This window comes from Scyliorhinus torazame, chromosome 1 (genome assembly GCF_047496885.1).
Source record: "Scyliorhinus torazame isolate Kashiwa2021f chromosome 1, sScyTor2.1, whole genome shotgun sequence".
Lineage (NCBI taxonomy): Eukaryota > Metazoa > Chordata > Chondrichthyes > Carcharhiniformes > Scyliorhinidae > Scyliorhinus > Scyliorhinus torazame.
The window spans coordinates 3,100,672-3,122,020 of record NC_092707.1 but is presented as its reverse complement, the minus strand read 5'-3'; the positions used below and the strand labels follow the sequence as shown (position 1 = coordinate 3,122,020).

At 47.7% G+C, this 21,349-nt stretch overlaps 1 protein-coding gene across 4 annotated transcripts in view; it reads left to right on the top strand.

Annotated features, from left to right (window-relative positions):
- The window catches only part of dnah10 (dynein axonemal heavy chain 10), a 704,002-nt gene that overhangs the window by 399,400 nt on the left and 283,253 nt on the right, over positions 1-21,349 (top strand). For all 4 annotated transcript variants that reach the window (XM_072511049.1, XM_072511141.1, XM_072510964.1 and 1 more), the window contains 8 exons: positions 306-399; positions 1,045-1,212; positions 3,436-3,624; positions 6,168-6,339; positions 8,419-8,622; positions 14,681-14,761; positions 15,600-15,797; positions 18,114-18,275. In XM_072511049.1, coding sequence (XP_072367150.1) covers positions 306-399; positions 1,045-1,212; positions 3,436-3,624; positions 6,168-6,339; positions 8,419-8,622; positions 14,681-14,761; positions 15,600-15,797; positions 18,114-18,275 — 1,268 coding nt within the window. The remainder of the gene's footprint in view (positions 1-305; positions 400-1,044; positions 1,213-3,435; positions 3,625-6,167; positions 6,340-8,418; positions 8,623-14,680; positions 14,762-15,599; positions 15,798-18,113; positions 18,276-21,349) is intronic.

The window sequence follows — 21,349 nt, the reverse complement described above, 5'->3', positions numbered from 1 at the left end:
CATTACAGCGAAGGAATGTAGCAGCATGAGAAGGTCTTTGAGCTTCTCCAGATTGCTCCACTGCTCAGTCTGATCATGGCTGATGTGCGTTACAAATTCATTTACCTACCCTGGCTCTGTATCCCTTGGCATCCTTACCTAACAGAAATCTATTGATCTTTGATTTGGAAAGTTTCAATTGTCCCCCATTCACCAGAGGTTTCAATTGTCCCCCATTCTACTGTCTTTATATAAGATCATTTGTTCATTTATTAACTTAATTTATTAATCTCACAATTACTCTCAACCTTCTATAATTTGCCAAGGTTTCAGACAGTTGGACAGATGGTCAGGCTCTGGAGGAATGAATGTCTTCGAGTGTTCCATGACAGGCTCATTAATGAAGAGGACAAAAAGTTGGTTAGTATAAAAATAAACCGAGAGATCCAAGAGTGACCATTGGACTAAATTTTCTTAGCGCCACGACGATGGGCTAGGTGGTGGCTGGGCTGGCAGTGTGATAGGTGGATGTGTCAGGAAGAGATAAGCCTAAGGCCTTCCCACTGCCATGGCATATTGCATGCTGGGCAGCCAAGTGAACCATTCAATGGCCCAATTCAGCCACTCCCCCCCCCCCCCCCCCCCCCCTTGCAGGCATTTGGCTCAGACCAGGAGGTCCCACCGTCATGTGTGGTGACCACCAAATAAGCCCTGACACTCCTTCACTAGGTTTCTTGAGTGGGTCCTCCTCAATGGATGCTCCATGACTGACGGAGGGGGACCCTGCAGCCCCTACGCCCAAAGTGCTGCTGCCACAAATTGGCCCATTCTCCAAGGTTGGCTCCCACTTCCATTCAGCCCAAACGGCAGCAACTCTTTCCCCTCCTCTGAAAAATTCACACCCTGATTTCAGATGATACAAATTTCTGACCAAAAGTACATTTATGTTTGTACCATTTAAACTTACAAAAATAAGGTGAATTTTTGTCAAAAAGATCAAAAGATTGCTCATTCAATATCCTTTCCTTTAATGATTTTTCCTTCCCATTATTTTTGGATTTTAAGGTTCAAGGCCATATTGCAAAATTAATCGAGGAACATTTCCCAAGTGTAACGGACCAGGCCATGAGGGATCCAATCTTGTTTGGGGACTACCGAACTTTCATGAATGAGGGAGAACCTCGTATATATGAAGATATTCAGGATTACGAGGCATCTAAAGCTCTGTTTCAGGTATACAGTAAAAGCTGATATGTGATTGTAAGATAAAGCCTGATAATGACTTATCATAGAATCATAGAATTTACAGTGCAGAAGGAGGCCATTCGGCCCATTGAGTCTGCACCGGCCCTTGGAAAGAGCACCCCACTTAAGCTACTAAGGGCAATTGATCATGGCCAATCCACTTAACCTGCACATCTTTGGATTGTGGGAGGAAACCGGAGCACCTGGAGGAAACCCACGCACACACGGGGAGAACGTGCAGACTCCGCATAGACAGTGACCCAAGCTGGAATTGAACCTGGGACCCTGGAGCTGTGAGGCAGCAGTACTAACCACTGTGCTACCGTGCCGCCCTCTGTTCATTGCCACTTGAGTTATTTAACTTTGAATGCAGCATCATTGTTAGTTTTGACCAACTCTCTCACACCTTTATGCCAGAAATTGCGAGTTCAAGCATGTGATACGGGCTGAGGTGCTGGTGTAATGCGGAGGAAGGAAGTCGCTGTCTCACTTCCTGTGTGTCTGCTCAGAGACGGGTGTTGAAGAACCCATGGCACATTTTCTCAGTGGCATGGAAATATTCCTGTTCCACGAGAAACAGATTTACTGGTCATTTCTGCTTGTGGATCTTACTGAATGCAAAATGGCTGTTGTATGTGCTGACATAATGGTAGCAGCTGTACATCGAGTTGAGAGGCAGGATTCTCCCCTATCCGGCGTAATGGAGTGGCGGGAACAACTCCGGCGTCGGGCCAAGCCCTTACCTTGAGCCGGGGCCGAAAGGTCTTTGCCGGGCGACACAGGTCGGCGCATGCGTGGGAGTGTCGGCGGCTGCTGACGTCATCCCCGCACATGCGCAGGGGAGGGGGTCTCTTCCGCCTCCGCCATAGTGAAGACCATGGCGAAGGCGGAAGAAAAAGAGTGCCCCCACGGCACAGGCCCGCCCGCGGATCGGTGGGCCCCGACCGCGGGCCAGGCCACCGTGGGGCACCCCCGGGGCCAGATCGCCCCGTGCCCCCCCAGGACCCCGGAGCCTGCCCGCGCCGCCTTGTCCCGCCATTCAAAAGGTGGTTTAATCCACGCTGGCGGGACAGGCATTCCAGCAACGGGACTTCGGCCCATCACGGGCCGGAGAATCGGCGGGGGTGGGCCCGCCGACCGTCGCAGTGTGATTCCCACCCCCGCTGAATCTCTGGTGGCGGAGACTTCGGGACACGGCGGGGGGTTGGAGAATCCTGCCTGAGGTTTCCTTGAAATTAGGAAAAGTCAGTAGTGGGTGGGAAAAGCAACGTCCGCCACATAGTCCCGCACTTAGAGACAAAAAACAGCAAGGGGCAGGTCCCGTGATGTGTCGCTGGCGAGGCGACCAGTGATACACCTGCCCGCTGAAACTTAGTCCCTAGAGGATCGGGGCAACATTTATAAAGACGGCCCCAGTGCTAAGGAGTTTATCCTGAAACTCTCTCCCCGGCACTGCCAGGGGGTAGTGCCCGGGTACAGCCCTCTCCCCCCGGAGCGATGGACTTAGCTGAGCTTCCCTGGGAGGTCGGCTTCTGCTGACTAGGTACCCGCCAAGGGGGACCAGTCAGCCTTTACAGTGCTCTGCCCTCGCGCTGATGTGAATGGATTTCCTGACGGGGCAGGGTTGATTGTAGAGGCCTGATAATGATTTGCTAATTAATTCAAATGATATTCCTGGCGTTAAATGTCACGGACGGGAAAGGGACAACTATGTTCACATCGACAAGAAACATGATTTGGCTATTCCCGCGAGATTTCCCACTCCCACCAAACCCACCTGACGTGATCGAGAGCAGAAAACCGCAAACATAGTCATTCATTGGCAGGGAACATTTCCAGATGTTTGTGGGACAGATGAGAGGGTGTAAATGGAAGTAGAAACTGATACCAATCCCATCTTCATTTGGCTCTGAGTGCACTGACAGTGTGACAGTCCGATATAAACTGCGGGATTCTCCTTCGGCGGAATCCTCCGGACCGCGGGCCCCACACCCGGATCCGCGGGTTTCCCCACGGTGTGGGGCGGCCAATATGGGAAACCCCATTGGCCGGCTGCGGGACCGGAGATTCCCGCTGCTGGCGGTGAAACGTACGGAAAACCCAACTGGCGGGCTGGAGAATTCCGATGTCGGCGGGCGCGCCGTGCTGGAAAACGGGGATGACGAAACGGAGTATCCCGTCAATAGTTAAATTTAATTTATTCTTTAATAGGAAATTTTGGAAGAGTACAATGAATTCAAGACTCATATGAAACTTGTGTTATTTGATGATGCTCTGGAGCATTTAACCCGTGTTCATCGCATCGTTAGAATGGATCGTGGACATGCCCTTCTGGTTGGTGTTGGTGGATCAGGCAAACAGTCTCTGACTAAACTGGCAGCATACACCGCTAATTGCGAGGTAAGTGGCTGTATTCCCCGCACAATACACAGCTCACATCGCGACAAATGTCATCAGACTGAACAAAGAACAATAAACAATACAGCACAGGAACAGGCCCTTCGGCCCTCCAAGCCTGTACCGGTCATGATACCACCCTTGGTCAAAACCCTCAGCACTTCCTTGTGCCGTATCCCTCTATTCCCATCCTGTCCATGTGTTTGTCAAGATGCCTTTGGAACTGCCGTTAATGTATCTGCTTCCACAGCCTCCCCTGGCAACGCGTTCCAGGCACTCACCACCCTCTGCGTAAAAAACCTGCCTCGCACATCTCCTCTAAACTTTGCCCCACGGATCTTAAACCTATGCCCCCTAGTGACTGACCCCTCCACCCTGGGAAAGAGTGCCTGCCCATCCACTCTATCCATGCCCCTCATAATCTTGTAGACCTCTATCAGGTCACCCCTCAACCTCCATCTTTCTAATGAAAATAGTCCGAGTCTATTCAGCCTCTCCGCATAGCTAACCCCCTCCAGACCAGGCAACATCCTGGTAAACTTCCTCTGACCCTCTCCAAAGCCTCCACATCCTTCTGGTAGTGTGGCGACCAGAATTGTGCGCAATATTCCAAGTGCAGCCTTACTAAGGTTCTATACAACTGCAGCATGACTTGCCAGTTTTTATACTCGATGCTCCGTCCAATGAAGGCAAGCATTCCGTATGCTTTCTTGACTACCGTGTCCACTTGTGTTCTCACCTTCAAATATCTGTGGACCTGCACGCCCAGATCTCTCTGACTTTCTATATTCTGAAGAGTTTTACCATTTACGGTATATTTCCCCTCTATGTTAGACCTACCAAAATGCATTACCTCACATTTGTCCGGATTAAACTCCATTTGCCATTTCTCTGCCCAAGTCTCCAACCTATCTATATCCTGCTGTATCCTCTGACAATCCTCAACACTATCTGCCACTCCACCAACCTTGGTGTCATCCACAAACTTACTAATCAGACTGGTTACATTTTCCTCCAAATCATTATGTACACCACAAACAACAGAGGCCCCAGCACCGATCCCTGTGGAACACCACTCGTCACAACCTTCCATTCAGAAAAACACCCTTCTACTGCTACCCTTTGCCTTCTGTGACTGAGCCAGTTCTGTACCCATCTTACCACCCCATCTCTGATCCCGTGTGTCTTCACCTTTTGTACCAGTCTGCCATGAGGCACCTTGTCAAAGGCTTTACTGAAGTCCATGTAAACAACATCCACCACACTTCCCTCATCAATCATATTTGTCACCTCCTCAAAAAACTCGATCAAGTTAGTGAGGCACGGCCCCCCCTTCACAAAACAGTGCTGTCTATCACTTACGTGTCCGTTTGTTTCCAAATGGGTAAAAATCCTGTCCCTGATAATTCTCTCCAATAATTTACCTCCTACCGATGTGAGGCTCACCGGCCTATAGTTTCCAGGATTATCCCTGCTACCTTTCTTAAACAGCGGTACCACATTAGCTATTCTCCAGTTCTCTGGGATCTCACCTGTAGCCAATGAGGATACAAAGATGCCAGTCAAGACCCCAGCAATTTCCTCCCTTGCTTCTCTCAGTAAATCCCATCTGACCAAGGAGACTTTTCTACCTTATAAAAGCAAATTACTGCGGATGCTGGAATCTGAAACCAAAAGAGAAAATTCTGGAAAATCTCAGCAGGTCTGGCAGCATCTGTAGGAAGAGAAAAGAGCTAACTTTTCGAGTCCAGGTGACCCTTTGTCAAAGCTTTTACATATTGTTTCAAGAAACCCTCCTGGACGCTCCTTACAAATTCTGCCCCATCCAAACCCCTAGCACTCAGTGAGTCCCAGTCAATATTGGGGAAATTAAAATCCCCTATCACAACCCTGTTACTTTTACACCTACCCAAAATCTCTCTACGTATCTGCTCCTCTATCTCTCACTGGCAGTTGGGGGGCCTGTAATAAACCCCCAACATTGTGATTGCCCCCTTCCTGTTCCTGAGCTCTACCCACATTGCCTCATTGTATGAGCCCTCCGAGGTGTCCTCCCACAGTACAGCTATAATATTCTCCTTAACCAGTAATGCTACTCCACCACCGCTTTTACATCCCCCTCTATCTCTCCTGAAGCATCTATATCCCCCAATGTTCAGCTGCCCAATCCTTTAACCATGTTTCTGTGACAGCCACAACATCATAGTTACAAGTACTAATCAGTGCTCTAAGTTTACCTGCCTTACCCGCTATACTTCTGGGCGTTGAAACAAATACACTTCAAACCATTGAGTTTGAGCAGACAGGGTGATGTTGTTCTCTTATTTTTGTTCTCTATTTATACAAAATGTTACTATCAGTGGAATTCTCCGCCAGCGGGATTTTCTGTTGGGTCGGCAGTACACCTACACCTGCGGGAATGGGAAATCCCATTGGCAGATGGCGGGAACGGAGAATCGCACTCTATATAAACGCTGAGTGAAGAGTGAGCATTTCTGTCCAGTATTCAGCACTGATGAACACTGTTTCTGTTTTCTTCATATCAGATGTTTGAGATTGTGCTGAGCCGTGGTTATGGGGAAACTAATTTGCGAGATGACTTAAAGGTCCTGTATCTGAAACTGGGCATCGAGAACAAGCCAACAGTTTTTCTCTTCACGGATGCTCATGTGGCTGAGGAAGGATTTCTGGAGCTTCTGAATAACATGTTAACCTCAGGTACACTGAGACAAACACTGACTAGCACATTCAGCTCAGACACTGGCCACATGCAGCTCAAACGCTGACCACATTCAGCTCAAACGCTGACCACATTCAGCTCAAACGCTGACCACATTCAGCTCAAACGTTGACCACATTCAGCTCAAACGCTGACCAGCACATTCAGCTCAGACACTGACCACATTCAGCTCAAACGCTGACCAGCACATTCAGCTCAAACGCTGACCACATTCAGCTCAGACACTGACCACATTCAGCTCAAACGCTGACCAGCACATTCAGCTCAAACGCTGACCACATTCAGCTCAGACACTGACCACATTCAGCTCAAACGCTGACCAGCACATTCAGCTCAAACGCTGACCACATTCAGCTCAGACACTGACCACATTCAGCTCAAACGCTGACCAGCACATTCAGCTCAAACGCTGACCACATTCAGCTCAGACACTGGCCACATTCAGCTCAAACGCTGACCAGCACATTCAGCTCAGACACTGGCCACATTCAGCTCAAACACTGACCACATTCAGCTCAAACGCTGACCAGCACATTCAGCTCAAATGCTGACCAGCACATTCAGCTCAAATGCTGACCAGCACATTCAACTCAAACGCTGACCACATTCAGCTCAAACGCTGACCACATTCAGCTCAGACACTGACCACATTCAGCTCAAACGCTGACCACATTCAGCTCAAACGCTGACCACATTCAGCTCAAACGCTGACCACATTCAGCTCAAACGCTGACCACATTCAGCTCAAACGCTGACCACATTCAGCTCAAACGCTGACCACATTCAGCTGAAATCTCTCCTGAATGGTTTTCTAGATTTAAATAGTTGTTCTTTTGTCGACATTACTGTGATGGAAGAAAGGTAACTTTATGGGGATATCCACTATCCAAACTGCTTGACAGTTTAAACAACAATGAAGCAGTACAATACCTTAAGATTTATAATTGTTTGAGAAGATAGCTCTTAGTTTGTTTCACAATTTTGGCATCAAAAACGAACCTACTCACTGTGGAGTCAGCACAGATGGAGGGCTCTGAATAATAATAATAATCTTCCACAAGTCGGCTTACATTAACACTACAATGAGGTTACTGTGAAAAGCCCCTAGTCGCCACATTCCGGCGCCTGTTCGGGTACACAGAGGGAGAATTCAGAATGTCCAATTCACCTAACAAGCACGTCTTTTGGGACTTGTGAGAGGAAACCGGAGCACCCGGAGGAAACCCACACAGACACTGGGAGAACGTGCAGACTCCGCACAGACAGTGACCCCAGCCGGGAATCGAACCTGGGATCCTGGAGCTGTGAAGCAGCAGTGCTAACCATTGTGCTACCATAGAGTGGGTGGGTTTTTCCTGCCATTTCCACTGGCAGGACCTTCTGGAAACCCAAGGTGTTGGTATCATTTTTCATTTTCTATCCCCTTTGCCTCGTTGACCTCGGGCCAGCACCATTCAGTACGGGTCTCCGCAAATGGGGAGCAGAGGGAATGGCACTCATGGGATCTCCCTGGGGATTGGAGGCCCCCAGGCACATGCCGTTTGGATAAGGTGGCACCCTGGCACTGTTGGTGTCACCTGGGTGCCCTGGCAATGCCACCCTGGCACTGCCACCTGAGTGCCAACCTGGCACTACCTATGTGCCCAGGTGGCACTGCTAGCTGGCAGGGATACTGCCAGGGTGCAAGGTGCCAAGCTGGCATTTTTTGTGCGATGGCGATCAGGCCGGTGGGATGGGTGTTGTGGGGGGTGGGGGGACATTCCGACCTCTCACGACACTCGGGTATTCTGGCGAGAGAGCTCCTCCATGCTCAAAACGGGACTACGTGTGGCCTTGGCCGTGTGTTCCCCGCTGAGGCTCCCTATCGAACCCGAGTGCCTTTTCAGAGCCTTGTGTCTGTGAACGTCGGGAACCACGCGGCGAAAGGTGCTCGCTTTCAGACTTTGTTCCCATTTAGTTAAATCCGGCCCAGTGTGTCTGTTGAACTGTTCTGAGCTGTAAATGAGGCGACAACGTGAAAGCAAAGTTATGGGATTTATTATTTTAATCTTTTACAGGAATAGTGCCAGCACTTTTTCCAGATGAGGAGAAAGAGCCCATTTTGGGCCAGATAAGAGATGAAGCGATGAAAGCCGGCTCTAGTCCAGCGAAAGAGGCCATCTGGCAGTATTTTGTTAATAAGAGTGCCAATAATCTGCATATAATACTGGGCATGTCACCTGTGGGCGAGACACTCCGAACAAGATGCAGAAACTTCCCAGGTCTCTGAAACTTGCTTTGTCCTGACTGTATCTTTTATATTTCAAGAACAGTTTTTATATTGACAAAACTAAAATGTTGTGTGACAATTGCATTTAATCTGTAATCAAAGTAAGCTGATAAGGACAATCTTCAAACTACTGCTTTTATATAGGAGGAACTAAACATATGAAACGTGGATTCTTTCATGCATGGGTGTTGTGTCATTTAACAAATGGGTGGGTGTTGGCAGTGCGAGGATTGGCAATGTTAGGCTGTGTGTTGGGAGGATTGTGGACAGTGTGAGGATTGGCGGAGAGTTATAAGACCATAAGACATAGGAGCAGAATTAGGCCACTCGGCCCATCGAGTCTGCTCCGCCATTCAATCATGGCTGATATTTTTCTCATCCCCATTTTCCTTCCTTCTCCCCATAAGCCCTGATCCCCTTATTGATCAAGAACCTATCTATCTCTGTCTTAAAGACACTCAGTGATTTGGTCTCCACAGCCTTCAACGGCAATGAGTTCTACAGATTTACCACCCTCTGGCTGAAGAAATTCCTCCTCATCTCTGTCTTAAAGGATCGTCCTGAGATTGTGTCCTCTGGTTCTAGTTTTTCCTACAAGTGGAAACATCCTCTCCAAGTCCACTCTATCCAGGCCACATAGTATCCTGTAAGTTTCAATAAGATCCCCCTTCATCCCTCTAAACTCCAACGAGTACAGACCCAGAGTCCTCAACCGTTCCTCATACGACAAGCTCTTCATTCCAGGGATCATTCTTGTGAACCTCCTCTGGAGGTTCTTTCCAAGGCCAGCACATCCTTCCTTAGATACGGTGCCCAAAACTGCTCACAATACTCCCAATGGGGTCTGACCAGAGCCTTATACAGCCTCAGAAGTACATCCCTGGTCTTGTATTCTAGCCCTCTCGACATGAATGCTAACATTGCATTTGCCTTCTTAACTGCCGACTGAACCTGCACATTAACCTTAAGAGAATCGTGGACAAGGACCCCCAAGTCCCTTTGTACTTCTGATTTCCTAAGCATCTTCCCATTTAGAAAATAGCCTATGCCTCCATTCCTCCTTCCAAAGTCCATAACCTCACACTTTACAATATTGTATTCCATCTGCCACTTCATTGCCCACTCTCCTAGCCTGTCCAAGTCCTTCTGCAGCCCCCTTGCTTCCTCAATACTACCTGTACCTCTGCAGATCTTTGTATCATCTTCAAACTTAGCAACATCTTCCATGTCATTAATGTATATTGTGAAAAGTTGTGGTCCCAGCACCGACCCCTGAGGCAGACCACTAGTCACCAGCTGCCATCCTGAAAAAGACCCCTTTATCCCCACTCTCTGCCTTCTGCCAATCAGCCAATCCTCTATCAATGCCAGGATCTTACCCTGAACACCATGGGCTCTTAACTAATTTAACAGTCTCCTATGCGGCACCTTGTTCAAGGTCTTCTGGAAATCTAAATAAATCACATCCACTGGTTCTCCTTTGTCTAACTTCCTTGTTACTTCCTCAAAGAACTTTAACAGGTTTTACAGAACTTCAACCCTCAAGAGTATTGACAGTCAGAGGGATCTTGGTGTACAGGTCCACAGGTCACAGAAAGGGGCAACACAGGTGGAGAAGGTAGTCAAGAAGGCATACGGCATGCTTGCCTTCATTGGCCGGGGCATTGAGTATAAGAATTGGCAAGTCATGTTGCAGCTGTATAGAACCTTAGTTAGGCCACACTTGGAGTATAGTGTTCAATTCTGGTCGCCACACTACCAGAAGAATGTGGAGGCTTCAGAGAGGGTGAAGAAGAGATTTACCAGGTGTTGCCTGGTATGGAGGGCATTAGCTATGAGGAGCGGTTGAATAAACTTGGTTTGTTCTCACTGGAATGAAGGAGGTTAAGGGGCAACCTGATAGAGATCTACACACTTATGAGGGGCATAGGACAGAGTAGATAGTCAGAGACTTTTTCCCAGGGTAGAGGAGTCAATTACTAGGGGGCATAGGTTTAAGGTGCGAGGGGCAAGGTTTAGAGGAGATGTACGAGGCAAGTTTTTTACACAGAGGGTAGTGGGTGCCTGGAACTCGCTGCCGGAGGAGGTGGTGGAAGCAGGGACGATAGTGACGTTTAAGGGGCATTTTGACAAATACATGAATAGGATGGGAATAGAGGGATACGGACCCAGGAAGTGTAGAATATTTTAGTTTAGACGGGCAGCATGGTTGGCGCGGGCTTGGAGGGCCGAAGGGCCTGTTCCTGTGCTGTACTTTTCTTTGTTCTTTATTTGTCAGACACGACCTCCCTTTGACGAAGCCGTGCTGACTCAGTCCTATTTTACCATGCACTTCCAAGTACTCTGCGATTTCATCTTTAATAATGGACTCTGGAATCTTACCAATGACCGAAGTCAGGCTAACCGGCCTATAATTTCCCGTCTTCTGCCTCCCTCCCTTCTTAAACAGCGGTGTTACATTCACCACTTTCTAGTCCTCTGGGACCCTTCCTGCCTCCAGTGATTCCTGAAAGATCATCACTAATACCTCCACAATCTCCTCAGCTATCTCTTTTAGAACCCTGGGGTGTAGTCCATCTGGTCCAGGTGACTTATCCACCTTCAGACTTTTCAGTTTCCCCAGAACCTTCTCATCTGCCCCCGGGTTCTCCTGGAGCTCTGGCATCCCACTGGTGTCTTCCACCGTGAAAACTGATGCAAAGTAACTATTCAGTTCCTCTGCCATTTTCTTTGTTTCCTATTATTACTTCTCCAGCCACAATTTCCAGTGGTCCAATGTCTATTTTTGCCTCTATCTCACCTTTTATATATTGAAATAAACTCTTCCTATCTTCCTTTATATTACTAGCTAGCTTGCACTCATACTTCATCTTCTCCCCCCCTTATTGCTTTTTTAGTTGTCCTCTGCTCACTTTTAAAGGCTTCCCAATCCTCTGGCTTCTCACTAATCCTTGCCATTTTGTATGCTTTTTCTTTAGCTTTTATGCTGTCCTTGACATCCCTCATCAGCCATGGATGCCTTGTCCTCCCCTTAGCATGTTTCCTCCTCCTTGGGATGAATTTCTGTTGTGCCTCCCGAATAACCCCCCAAAACTCCTGCCATTGCTGTTCCACCGTCTTCCCTGCTAGGCTCCTTTTCCAATCAACTCTGGCCAGCTCCTCCCTCATGTCTTTGTAGTTATCCTTATTTAATTGTAATACCGTTACATCTGATTGCAGCTTCTCCCTCTCAAACTGCAGGGTAAATTCTATCATATTGTGGTCACTGCTCCCTAAGGGTTCCTTCACCTTAAGTTCCCTAATCAAGTCTGCCTCATTACACATCACCAAATCCAGAATTGCTTGTTCCCTAGTAGGCTCTGTCACAAGCTGCTCCAAAAAACCGTCTCTTAGACATTCCACAAGTTCCTTTTCTTGGGATCCATGACCAACCTGATTTTCCCAGTCCATCTGCATATTGAAGTCCCCCATGATTATTGTAATATTGCCTTTTTTACATTTCTTTTCTATCTCCTGATTTATTTTCTGCCCCACATCCTGACTACTGCGAGGGGGTCTGTACATAACTACCCACAGAGATTCTATGCCTTCTGATCCTATATTGCTCCTTGCTATCGATTTAACTTAATTCCTTACTAACAATGCAAGCCCGCCCCCTTTGCCCATCTGCCTGTCCTTTCGATAGGACACATATCCTTGGATATTTAGATCCCAGCCCTGATACCCTTGCAGCCACGTCTCTGTGTTGCCCACAACATCGTACCGGCCAATTTCAATGTGCACAACAAGCTCATTTACCTTGTTCCGTGTACTGCGCGCAGTTAGGTCCAACACCCTCAGTCCTGCATTGACCACGTCCCTTCTCACACGTGTCACCTTTTTGGCTCTGCCTGAGGGTGATGTTGTTCTTTTATTTTGGTTCTCTATTTCCCCTTCAGTTATTACACCTTCAATGTCACATACTGTTTCCAACTCCCATGCCATATTGGTTAAATCCTCCCGAGTGAATCTCGCAAAACTCCCAGCCAGGCTGTGTGTTGGGTGGAGTGGGGTGTGTGAGGGTTGGCAGAGGGTTAGGCTGTGTGTTGGGTGGAGTGGGGTGTGTGAGGGTTGGCAGAGGGTTAGGCTGTGTGTTGGGAGGAGGAGTGGGCAGTGTGAGGGTTGGCAGAGGGTTAGGCCACACTTGGAGTATAGTGTTCAATTCTGGTCGCCACACTACCAGAAGGATGTGGAGACTTTAGAGAGGGTGCAGAAGAGATTTACCAGAATGTTGCCTGGTATGGAGGGCATTAGCTATGAGGAGCGGCTGAATAAACTCGGTTTGTTCTCACTGGAACGAAGGAGGTTGAGGGGAGACCTGATAGAGGTATACAAAATTATAAGGGGCACAGACAGAGTGGATAGTCAGAGGCTTTTCCCCAGGGTAGAGGGGTCAATTACTAGGGGGCATAGGTTTAAGGTGAGAGAGGCAAGGTTTCGAGTAGATGTACGAGGCAAGTTTTTTACGCAGAGGGTAGTGGGTGCCTGGAACTCGCTACCGGAGGAGGTGGTGGAAGCAGGGACGATAGTGACATTTAAGGGGCACCTTGACAAATACATGAATAGGATGGGAATAGAGGGATACGGACCCAGGAAGTGTAGAAGATTGTAGTTTAGTCGGGCAGCATGGTCGGCACGGGCTTGGAGGGCCGAAGGGCCTGTTCCTGTGCTGTACATTTCTTTGTTCTTTGTTGTTCTTTGTTAGGCTGTGTGTTGGGAGGAGGAGTGGGCAGTGTGAGTGTTGGCAGAGGGTTAGGCTGTGTGTTGGGAGGAGTGTGGACAGTGTGAGGATTGGCAGGACGAGTTGAGCGATGTGGGGTTTGGTGGGGTAACTTTAGTGTACCCAATTATTATTTTTAAATTAAGGGGCAATTTAGCGAGGCCAATCCACCAATCCTGCACATCTTTGGGTTGTGGGAGTGGAACCCAAGCAGACACGGGAACAATGCGCAAACTCCGCACGGACAGTGACCCGGGGCCGGGATCGAACCTGGGACCTCAGTGCCGTGAGACAGCAGTGCTAACCACTGTGCCACCGTGCCACCCTGGCAAGAGTTAACATTTCGGATCAATGATCCTGTCTCAGTTCTGGCTAAGGTGTCACTGTTGAATACAGAAAGGATGCCGGCCTCTGATTGGCTGGACGCTCTTGGCAGCTGTGATTTGCAGATCTGGGGTCGGGGAAGACCCGCGTCTGGCTTGCTGAATGCCTGAGTGGCACAAGTCGCAGTGTGCCTTCCCTTAAATAATCTTGCAACTAATGGTCAAGATCCCCATTTCATCCGCAATATTTAACCCAAAATCTCTCGTTGCCGTGGATAATTTATTAACTTAGAAACAAAAGGCTATGGTAGTGTTGTGGTTATGTTACTGGAATGATAAAGAGACTTGGACTATTAACCGAGGGCACTTGAGTTTTTATGACACCGTGACAATTGAATTTTAAAACAATATATGAAAATAAAGAAAACAGTTGGACTCAATTGTTTGTGAATCTTTGGATGGTCGTAAAAACCCAACTGGCAAATGAGTGTCTCTGTAGCGAAGGAAGTCTGCTGTCCTGACCGTCTCAGGCCCAGTGTGTGCTTCCGGTCCCACACCAGCCTTTTAACTGCTCTCTGGACTGAACCAGCAATTTACCGAGTGGAGTCAGAACAAACTGGCAGGAATTCCAAAAAAGCAATAAACCTTACCACTCGAGGATGGATAAGACAAGAGAGCTAACGATGATTTTGGGTCTCTTTGAAGTAGGAAATCACTGCTTGCTCAATGTCCAAATTCGAGATTAGTGTATTTGGCTCTCAGTGAATTTTCTCATTTACATCTGGGTATTTTTGTAATCTTGTTACCATTTCATTTTATATTTATTAAATGGTTCAAAAGCTTTAATATTGAGTTTATTAACACCAGAAGAGGTTTTACTTTGATACTTACACATTCTTGCAGACTGTCTGACTGTTCTTTAATGCAAATGTGCAGCTCTCTGACTGAAAGAGATTTCTCTGTTCCAGGTCTGGTCAATAATACCGGCATCGACTGGTTTTTACCGTGGCCTCGCCAGGCTCTACTCGCTGTCGCGCAATCATTCTTAGGTGAGAATTTGTTAATCGGCCTCATGACACATACACTGAACAGGGCTTTTAAAGTGAGGTCAGGAACGTGACGCCAGTTGAATTCTGGGTCCTGACCTCGTGCCTGAACTGCGTTGTTTTCAGAACACTATTTGCAATGTCAATGGGCTGATTGGGTGGGAGGTGAGCAGGACACCCAATCGAAGGTGACCAGCATCTCCAGGACGTAGGGGCAATCTGAATGGCACCAGCAGCAAAGCCATGCAGCAGCCAATCTGACAGCTGCTACAGCCCTGCCAAGTCGAGTAGGCAGCTTTCGCCAGGAGAATAAAGATGGTGCCAAGCGGCACTTAACACCGAGCTCATTGATCCTTCAAATATCGCAAAAAACCTGTTGGAAATTAACATTAATTTACCCCAATAGCTGTGCACCAGGCGAGTTTATTGTGTCTGGAATAAAGATTGAAAACCTCATTCTGTTTGAGGCAGGGCTCCCGACGAACTCTTTCAAGGAGTTTCAGGAACCATTGATTGGTGACCAGCAGGGTTTTTATGTTTCCGCTCCCTGCAATTCCTCTTAAAATTGCAGAGGTGTCCGGGAGACAGCGGGATCCGGCACCACTCACTGAGAAAAGAGTTTTCCCATTGCGGCCACACCTGTTCCCGCCTTAAGTGGAAATTGAAAATCCAGATCACTGTTTCTTTTGTGTGAAACTATAGGTTTGTCAAATCAACATGACAGTCAGGAAGGATATGACCGTGTGTATGTAATGTTAGCTAAATAAGGTGCGCGTCAGAAAGAGTAACTGCATGGGATGGATCTGGACCAAGGCTCATTTAATTGTTGTTTTCTTTTCAGGAAAGAATCCAATGATTCCGACTGAACATTTTGAGAATGTGATAGATCATGTGGTTATGGTGCATGGCTCTGTGGAGGTGTACAGTCTGCTGTTCCTGCAGAAACTAAGGCGCAGCAACTATGTCACTCCCAAAAATTACCTGGACTTCATCGCTACATATGCTAGATTACTAGATGAGAAAGATCAATTCATTTTGGGTAGGAGCATTATCTTTTGACCAAATATATACTGAAAGTAGACATTTGTAAAAGCATGTTCATGGAAAAAGCATTAATTTTAAAAAAATTATTCAAATAATTAATCTTAACTGTAAACTTGTTAGCAAAATGTTGGCATTTAGTTAATTGTGCTGATATTTAATCAAACATTGGAGAAAACACTGAATTACAGATAGTGAGGATTCTCTGTTTGGGAGATGCAGGACTCGGTCTACTGCCCACATTGAGACCCAGTGGGAGGGCAACTTGGCCGGTAGATCCCAGGACTTGGGTAGATGCCGCGAGGCGTCAGGATCAGGAATCCGCCCACAATGGGCGGGACTAAGCCGCTCTTGAGAAGTAGACCTTAAACCTGCTTACGGCCTACATCCCCAGCTGCAGTCTCCCGGGATCTACTGGCCTCCCCAGGGAGGCAGCAGCCAGACACCGTTCAGTACTGGCCCATACAAACGTGGACCAGGCAAAAGGGCACCCAGGGGGCCTCCCTGGCCATCGGAGGCCCCTGGGTGGTCAGGGATATGGCTGGCAGGAAACGGCCAACAAACTTTGCCACAAATCACATTAAGGGCCCAATTTAACCAAATCTATTTTACTAGGCTGTGATTGACAGCTTCCACACTCACCCAGCTGTCTCTCTCTTTAACCATGCAAATATATCGGAATCCCATTATCGGGCCACCATTTTGAGGTCCGGCAGAAGGACCCCCCCCCCCCCCACCATGCTAATCCTGCCCCCCCACCCCCATGCCTGCTAACAAGGAGGAGCATCCTTCCCCCCACCACAGGAATAATGGGTCAACCCCCCTCCCCCCATCCCACAGCACACATGCATGGGGGTGGCCCATCCCACCTCCACTGCCCTCCCCCATCAGACCCCCTCCCCCATCAGACCCCCTCCCCATCACAGATCCCGGTCACGCTGCCTGAAAGCTGAAGAGCAATCTCGGCAGTACAGCGAAAAGTTTCTGCATTTTCACTGACCCTTTCCTATCATCTGCTGCCTCAGACAAAAGTCTTCAAAGCAGCAGCTGTTCCAAGTATCAGAGGCTCCCTCGAAAGCTCAGGACACTTAACAGGGCTTCAAATCTCCTGACAGCCTTTGAAATGCAAAACTTTCATTCAATTTCACATAGCAATACATTTCACTAGTGAGTGATTAACACTTTTATTGGTCCAGACCCAGGTGCTTGATAGATTTTTAAATTTATCTTTCCCTTCAAGCTTGAATGCATCTCCATTATTCTGATTTGATGCTCACCACAATGTTGACAAAACTCACGCTATGATTGACAGCTCCTCACAACACAAATCAGCATGATCAGCTTTGACAAAGCATCTCCCAGACCCAAAACGTTAGCTCCCTCTCTGTCCACAGATGCTGTCAGACCTGCTGAGACTGACCAGTATTTTCTGTTTTTGTTTGAGATTCCAGCATCCGCAGTAATTTCCTTTTATCACAATCAGCTAAGTGGCTTCACTTCCTCTTTTTCACAGCCAAAGGTACTCAGCTCCTTCATCAGTGCCCTGACCCCCTCGACCCTCCCCCCTCGGCATTTCCTGATGCGGGTGTCGGAACATCACGATGGGGGGGGTCACATTATGCATGTTCCCGCCAGTGTGGAGCGGGAGGTTCACTGAGGCTGACGGCGGGGTTGTGGAGCATACCAACGTCTTGCGCCTGGCGCCGGTCCAGTGTTTCGAGCGACCTGCCATCCCCCCGATTGGGAATCCAGCGCTGGGCAATGGAGAATCCACCCCTTGGTGGGTGCAGCCATTTTGCTGAAGAGGGACTGGTTTAGCACAGTGGGCTAAACAGCTGACTTGTAATACTAACAAGGCCAGCAGCACGGTTCGATTCCCACACCGGCCTTCCCGAACAGGCGCCGGAATGTGGCGACAAGGGGCTTTTCACAGTAACTTCACTGAAGCCTCATTAATAATCAATAAGCGATTATTATTATTATAATGATGATGATGATGAGAGCAGGCAGCTGGAGGGCCAGCAGCAAAAAAACTCATGAAGTGACCGAATGAGAGGTAATGTGCCCAATTTGGAGCCTGGTCTCAGATCCCTGTACCTTTCATCAAACATATTTCACTTTTATCCGCTTTGAACCTGACAGCTTTGCGCTGATGTACACCGGACTGTTTCAGTTTGCCATATTCACATTTAAATATTGCGATCTCTCTGCCCCCCCCCCCCGAATGTGATTTTAAATTCTGCCCGCACCCATTTCCGAGATGTGTGAACGATTAACATAAACCAAATCCTTTTACTTTGATCTCTCTCTGCAGCTCAATGTAAACGTTTGGAAGGCGGATTAGATAAATTAAAGGAAGCCAGTATTCAACTCGCGGAATTAAACTTGAAGCTAGCAGAACAAAAGGTTATTCTGGCAGAGAAAACCGAAGCTTGTGAAGCTCTATTGGCAGAGATTGCCATCAACACTGCTGTGGGTAAGGCCAGCCGAGCTGGGAAACTTTGGGTTCTTTCTTAGTTATTAACCGTTACTATCTCAAATAGCTACAGGTAATATCACCACCATTTATCATCACAAATGTGTGATCATTCACACAGATCGACAGGGGCTGTTTAGCACAGGGCTAAATCGCTGGCTTTGAAAGCAGACCAAGGCAGGCCAGCAGCATGGTTCGATTCCCGCACCAGCCTCCCCGAACAGGCGCCGGAATGTGGCGACTAGGGGCTTTTCACAGTAACTTCATTTGAAGCCTACTTGTGATAATAAGCAATTTTCATTTGATTTTTTCATTTCATTTCAGACAACATTGACGAGCAGGAAAAGACCCAACTGATCCACCAAGCCTGCTCCACAAAATCTTCATTAAACCCCTCTACTCCCCTCTTTCACTTTCTCTCATTGCTACCATGTTTTCTCCATCAATTGAAAAGTTGCACTGTACGAGTCCATGCCTTTATTATCACACCAGTGAGAACAAGATGTATATATCTCTGGGCATCTCACAGGAACAAGGGAAGTCAACCGAGTTTCTCAACCCTGTTCTGCCATGATGTGCCTCAAAACCTTTGTATTATATCATTTGATCACCTTAAACAACAAAAATACATCCATCTCAGTTTAGAAATTTTGACCCTCAGCAGCCACAGTGTTTCACGGAGGCTGGGCATCACATTTCTATCATCCATTGGGGGAAAATACTTCTCAACTTTTCTCCTGAATGGCCCAGCTTGAGTTCAAGTTCTGGATTCCTCTCAATGGGTGAGACATGTGGGTTCAAACCGCAGCCACTCCACAGAATAACTGTCCAGCCACCTTACTGCAGCCAACACCGAATGGAGCCACTCGCTACAATGAGACATTGCCGGAAGCACCACCCTGTGGGCTGGTACTAGCTGACGGGGACAGTTACTAGCTGATGGGGACAGTTACTATCTGATGGGGACAGTTACTAGCTGATGGGGACAGTTACTATCTGATGGGGACAGTTACTAGCTGATGGGGACAGTTACTAGCTGATGGGGACAGTTACTAGCTGATGGGGACAGTTACTATCTGATGAGGACAGTTACTAGCTGATGGGGACAGTTACTAGCTGATGGGGACAGTTACTAGCTGATGGGGACAGTTACTATCTGATGAGGACAGTTACTAGCTGATGGGGACAGTTACTAGCTGATGGGGACAGTTACTATCTGATGAGGACAGTTACTAGCTGATGGGGACAGTTACTAGCTGATGGGGACAGTTACTATCTGATGAGGACAGTTACTAGCTGATGGGGACAGTTACTAGCTGATGAGGACAGTTACTAGCTGATGGGGACAGTTACTAGCTGATGGGGACAGTTACTAGCTGATGGGGACAGTTACTAGCTGATGAGGACAGTTACTAGCTGATGAGGACAGTTACTAGCTGATGGGGACAGTTACTAGCTGATGGGGACAGTTACTAGCTGATGGGGACAGATACGAGCTGATGAGGACAGTTACTATCTGATGAGGACAGTTACTATCTGATGAGGACAGTTACTAGCTGATGGGGACAGTTACTAGCTGATGGGGACAGTTACTAGCTGATGAGGACAGTTACTATCTGATGAGGACAGTTACTAGCTGATGGGGACAGTTACTAGCTGATGAGGACAGTTACGAGCTGATGAGGACAGTTACTAGCTGATGGGGACAGTTACTAGCTGATGAGACGGTTACTAGCTGATGAGGACAGTTACTAGCTGATGAGACAGTTACTAGCTGATGGGGACAGTTACTAGCTGATTAGCTGATGAGTACAGTTACTAGCTGATGAGGACAGTTACTAGCTGATGAGGACAGTTACTAGCTGTTGTGTACAGTTACTAGCTGACGGGCACAGTTACTAGCTGATGGGCACAGTTACTAGCTGATGAGTACAGTTACTAGCTGATGGGTACAGTTACTGGCTGATGAGACAGTTACTAGCTGATGAGGACAGTTACTAGCTGATGAGACAGTTACTAACTGATGAGGATAGTTACTAGCTGATGAGACAGGTACGAACTGATGAGGACAGTTACTAGCCGATAAGCCAGTTACTAACTGATGAGGGCAGTTACTTGCTGATGAGGACAGTTACGAGCTGATGAGGACAGTTACGAGCTGACGAGGACAGTTACTAGCTGACGGGCACAGTTACTAGCTGATGAGGACAGTTGCGAGCTGATGAGTGCCGTTACTAGCTGATGAGGACAGTTACTAGCTGATGGGGACAGTTACTAGCTGATGAGGACAGTTACTAGCTGATGGGGACAGTTACTAGCTGATGAGGACAGTTACGAGCTGATGAGGGCAGTTACTAACTGATGAGGACAGTTACTAGCTGACGGGCACAGTTACTAGCTGATGAGGACAGTTACGAGCTGATGAGGGCATTTACTAGCTGACGGGCACAGTTACTAGCTGATGGGCACAGTTACTAGCTGATGAGTACAGTTACTAGCTGATGAGTACAGTTACTAGCTGAAGAGTGATGAGTAAAGTTACTAGCTGATGAGGAGAGTTACAAGCTGATGAGACAGTTACTAACTGATGAGACAGTTACTAACTGATGAGGACATTTACTAGCTGATGGGGACAGTTACTAGCTGATGAGTACAGTTACTAGCTGATGAGTACAATTACCAGCTGGCGGGCACAGTTACTAGCTGATGAGGACAGTTACGAGCTGATGAGTACAGTTACTAGCTGTTGAGTACAGTTACTAGCTGACGGGCACAGTTACTAGCTGATGGGCACAGTTACTAGCTGATGAAGGCAGTTACTAGCTGATGAGTGCAGTTACTTGCTGACGGGCACAGTTACTAGCTGATGAGGACAGTTACTAGCTGATGGGCACAGTTACTGGCTGATGAGACAGTTACTAGCTGATGAGGACAGTTACAAGCTGAAGAGTGATGAGTAAAGTTACGAGCTGATGAGGACAGTTACTAGCTGATGAGACAGTTACTAACTGATGAGGACAGTTACTAGCTGATGAGACAGTTACTAGCTGATGAGGACAGTTACTAACTGATTA